The 5,000-nt window shown below is 42.1% G+C and overlaps 2 protein-coding genes across 3 annotated transcripts in view; one reads left to right on the top strand and one right to left on the bottom strand.

The window, feature by feature from the left end:
- The window catches only part of lrrc75ba (leucine rich repeat containing 75Ba), a 24,630-nt gene that overhangs the window by 3,071 nt on the left and 16,559 nt on the right, over positions 1–5,000 (top strand). The window contains exons 2-3 of the mRNA XM_017466914.3: positions 1,415–1,543; positions 4,092–4,204. Of these exons, the coding sequence (XP_017322403.1) occupies positions 1,415–1,543; positions 4,092–4,204 (242 nt within the window). The remainder of the gene's footprint in view (positions 1–1,414; positions 1,544–4,091; positions 4,205–5,000) is intronic.
- ggt1a (gamma-glutamyltransferase 1a) overlaps positions 1–5,000 on the bottom strand; it is a 28,469-nt gene that overhangs the window by 17,478 nt on the left and 5,991 nt on the right. The window lies entirely within an intron of this gene.

Below are 5,000 nucleotides of genomic sequence, written 5' to 3'. Positions count from 1 at the left end.
TCAACACCACACATGTTAATCAACACTAAGAGCTCATTTAAAGCTGCAGGTGTTTATAGATACGGTGTTACCTCAACACCACACGTGTTAATCAACACTAAGAGCTCATTTAAAGCTGCAGGTGTTTATAAGGTGATGCAGATGTTAATTAAACACCATACAAATTCATTCAACGCTGTGAGGGTTAATTCAATGCGGATGGTGTTTAGAGAATTGTGTAGGTGTTAATTTATTTAACACAAGTTCATTCGGTGCTGTAGGTGTTAATTCTTAGCTTCTGTTTGATGCACTGGTGTAAGTTCAGCATTATACAAGTTAATTCAGGACTACAGGGGTGCAGGGAAACATGGTTCTACCTAGAACCTGAGCGTGTAGGCAGATAAATCTTTACTGTTTGACTTTAGCTAGCTAAACCTGATAATTACCAAGACATTACAGTTAGCTAGTTTAAGCTCATATTATTCTAATATAGAGCTAGTACCGTAAACGATCTTGTAATACCTTGCTAACTAGCTAGCTTAGCGCTTAGCTATCCCTAACAAACTGTGTAGTCATAAACACTCTCTCTCTCTCGCTCTCTCTCTCACTCACTCTCTCTCTCTCTCTCTCTCTCTCTCTCTCTCTGTAGTTAATTACTTTGATGGTTTGACAGCTCATGGCACAGAGCAACATCTTTAATCAATTCACTGAGATGGCGCTGGGTGTGTGTGTGTGTGTGGGAGAGAGAGAGAGAGAGAGAGAGAGCAAGAGAGAGAACTGGTGTGTATTACACAAACTGACCCAATAGTTTAAAACATGACTGTGATGTAACATGGATGTTGTATGGATGGAATCCATAGCAGGTGTGTTAGCGCTTTTTGCTACATGAAATTACAGTGAAATTCACTCGTATGGAGTTGTTTTTTAAGGAATATATTAACACATTTGAGGTAAATGTTGACGTTCCCGACAATTTGGTGCCATTTTCAAGCTTTTGCTGTCTGTATAAAAGACCCAACAGGCTACGTGGTGGCTAACTAAATCATTAACCTCAGCTACTAGCTAGCTTATGCTTGTTTTTATATTTAGCTGTTGCCTAGTGAAAGGTTTCACACTACATTAACCACTTGAATGCCATGTTTATTAGACTGTAATAACACTGCAATAATGCTTTTAAAAAAAATATGATATAGCAATAGTAATTGTATGTATGTTCATCTTCACTACATCCAGTAAGTGTGTGTCATTAGCGGATCTGGCAACCTGTGTATCTTTTAAGACTGTATAATTTCTTCTTTTAGATTACTAATAGTTTTGGTTATTTCATTTTTTTGTGTTGTTTTTGTTAGGATGGTGTTTGAAAGAGATGTACTACGCTGTTTAAAGGTAATATTTTGTTTGTTGTGTGTGTGTGTGTGTGTGTGTGTGTTTGTAGGATCTGGGATTAGAGGGGACGTCCCTGAATGACATTTTGTACAAAAATGCCGCGTTCCTCAACCTCGTGGATCCGATTTCACACGAGCTGCTGCTGAGTCTCGCCCGAGACATGCAGTGTCCCAAAACGGTGAGGGAAATATTTCGCTATCAGAAATGGAGCAATGCATTCTGGGTAAGTTGTGCTCCTGAAAGTCAGCAACAAAAGGAGACTGAACCAAGGAGAGAAACGGTGATTCACACGCTGTAGGATTGACTCATGGCAGTGTTTCTCAGTCTGTCGCTGCTCAGAGCCTGTGTGTGTGTGTGTGTGTGAGTGTATGTGTGTGTGTGTGTGTGTGTATGTGTGCTGCCCTGATTGCAGACTGGATTAAGGCCCTCATCTACACAGAAACATGATGATTGACACTGCGACTGAAAATCTGCAAATCAAATGGAGAAACTTAGAGCTGCGTGATCGGAATATTAAAACAGTAAAACATTCAGAGTGTGAAATATGCAGGAAGAGATCCAGCTCCAGCAGCTTCACACCATATGAGCAAAATCCTCTAACGGCTCTGACACATCAAGCTGGAGTTTTTAGCGTAAGAGTACGATTGACCCCATGAGAGACGGAGCGATCTAATAGAGCTGATTAATGGTGCGATTAGTGCTTTTTAAATCAAAGCAATATGTCAATTATTCAAGAGTGAATCACAGACAGTCCATAAGAAATAGACGGATGGAGAGAGACAGACAGAAAGATTGAGACAGACAGAGACCGGGAGTGTAAGGACGTTTTCACACTCGGCTCGGGAAGTGGTCTCGGCCCAATTGCAAACGAACTCCGGAGCGGTTCACATGTAGTGAGAAAGCAATCCGACCCAACGAGGCAACCTGTATAGCAATGCATGATGGGAACTGTGTTACGTAAAAAGTGTGTTTCTTCTCGGCTCACAACTGGAATCGCGGTTTAACTCGGACCAGTTTGAGATTCACTTCGTGGGACTGGGAGTTCTCGATGGATGCCCGCTATGAGTAGAACCCCAGAATATAAACATAAAGAGAACCGAGCCGAGGAGAAAATGCAGCATTGAGACCATTTCACTTCCTGTTTCAGAACAAAGCACCCTAAAAACCACCCTGAAAGAAAGAAACAGAGAGAGAGACAGATAGATAGACAGACTGAGAGAGTGAGATAGGGACGGATAGATAGACAGACTGTGAGAGAGATAGAGAGATGGATAGATAGATAGAGAGAGAGAGATTGATAGATAGACAGACAGAGAGAGAGAGAGACGGATAGATAGACAGACTGAGAGAGAGATGGATAGATAGACAGACTGAGAGAGAGAGAGAGAGACGGATAGATAGACAGACTGTGAGAGAGATAGAGACGGATAGATAGACAGATTGTGTGAGAGAGAGAGAGAGAGAGATGGATAGATAGACAGACAGAGAGACGGATAGATAGACAGACAGAGAGAGATGGATAGATAGACAGACTGAGAGAGAGATGGATAGATAGACTGAGAGAGAGAGACGGATAGATAGACAGACTGAGAGAGAGAGAGATGGATAGATAGACAGACTGAGAGAGAGAGAAAGAGACAGATAGATACCCAGACTGAGGGAGAGAGAGAGAGACGGATAGATAGACTGAGAGAGAGAGACGGATAGATAGACAGACTGAGAGAGAGAGACGGATAGATAGACAGACTGAGAGAGAGATGGATAGATAGACAGACAGAGAGAGAGACGGATAGATAGACAGACTGAGAGAGAGAGAGATGGATAGATAGACAGACTGAGAGAGAGAGAAAGAGACAGATAGATACCCAGACTGAGGGAGAGAGAGAGAGACGGATAGATAGACTGAGAGAGAGAGACGGATAGATAGACAGACTGAGAGAGAGAGAGAGAGACGGATAGATAGACAGACTGAGAGAGAGAGAGACGGATAGATAGACAGACTGAGAGAGAGAGACAGATAGATAAGACAGACTGAGAGAGAGACGGATAGATAGACAGACTGAGAGAGAGAGAGAGACGGATAGATAGACAGACTGAGAGAGAGAGACGGATAGATAGACAGACAGAGAGAGAGAGACGGATAGATAGACAGACTGAGAGAGAGAGAGATGGATAGATAGACAGACTGAGAGAGAGAGACGGATAGATAGACAGACAGAGAGAGAGAGAGAGACAAAGTTAAAACACTGCAGCAAATACTCATTAATAAATAAAATATCTATTTAGATTCTAAAAAGGAGAAATTGCACATAATTTCCGATCAGGACAAGAAGCCGGAAATGCTCAGCTGTCAATCATGTGACCTGTCAGTCCAGAAAGTTCCGCCTCAGCAAACTTCCACCAAAATCACTGACTGCACCTTTAAACAGCGACCTGAGCGATGTGACTGCACCAGACAGTGTGCTAATGTAGTACAGCTCTGAGGCGTGATTCGGGACGCAGCTTTATCTTATCTTTTTGCTTTTTGTCTTTCGTTTGCGTTTGACACTGAATGCACACTGCTGCCCCCTGTTGGTACGGAGAGGTAATTTAGGCATTTAAAAATAAATGAGTGCAACATCACAAATCCTGTGTTCAATTCTGAGCGCTAAGATAGAACTGTGAGTAAGGTGTGTTTGCGTGTTTGTGTGATTGTGTGATTGTGTGTTTGTGTGATTGTGTGTTAGGACTCGGACATGCTGAAGTCGTCAGATAAAATCTGCAGGCAGCTCATCTATCACCTGACACCGCACTCGAAGTGGCTGAGACAGAGCATGAGCCGGAGGAAGGCGCAGGCTTGGTAATAAAAGCTTTTTATTCATTACACAAAACACGCGCACAAACACACACACACACACACACACACACGCATGTTTAACTCCACACATCATCATGCTCCTTCTCCTCTTTTCTCTCAGCACGACCACATGGTTTCATTTTTGGTTCTTTATAAATGTTACAGTTCCATATGAAAGTGTGAAACTTTCTGACTCAGTGTTGGAGAATATAAATTGATAGCTGATGATGTCATAATGACGGTTACAGCAGCCGACCAATCAGCAGCTTCGCTCTGTGAAACTGCACACTCATTACACTCGTTACAGTCCTAACACACACTCACTTTCTTTTCTTTTCTTCCTTTATTCTATTTTGTTTTTCATTTTTAATTTTCTTACCCGTTCATTTCCACTTTATCTTCTCTTTCTCTTTCTTTCCTTCCTTTCTTTTTCTATTCATCCTTTCAGTCTTTTTTCTTTCCTTCCTTAGTTTCCTTTTTTCTTGCATTCATTCCATCCTTCTCTTTCTCTTTTCCTTTGCTTGCTTTTTTTTAGTCCTACTTTTTTTCTTCTTGCGTTTCTTTCTCATATTTTTCCTTCTTTTAGTTTTATTTTCTTCCTGTAACGCTGGAGTCAGGGTTGTGAGTGATTGATGGCCAGTGACGAGGGCGACCCCTGGGGCGAGGGTCCAGGAATCACTGTCCTTAGCGGAGACGCATGACAGGAGCGTGAGATTCTGTACTGCTGTGTTTGTTTATCCTCCGTTGGACAGAATCATGACTCATGGCCATAATTTTTGGCAAGGCATTTTTCTTCTGG

The sequence above is a fragment of the Ictalurus punctatus genome, chromosome 5, assembly GCF_001660625.3.
Source record: "Ictalurus punctatus breed USDA103 chromosome 5, Coco_2.0, whole genome shotgun sequence".
NCBI classification, from domain to species: Eukaryota; Metazoa; Chordata; class Actinopteri; order Siluriformes; family Ictaluridae; genus Ictalurus; species Ictalurus punctatus.
This window is presented reverse-complemented; position numbering and strand designations above follow the sequence as displayed.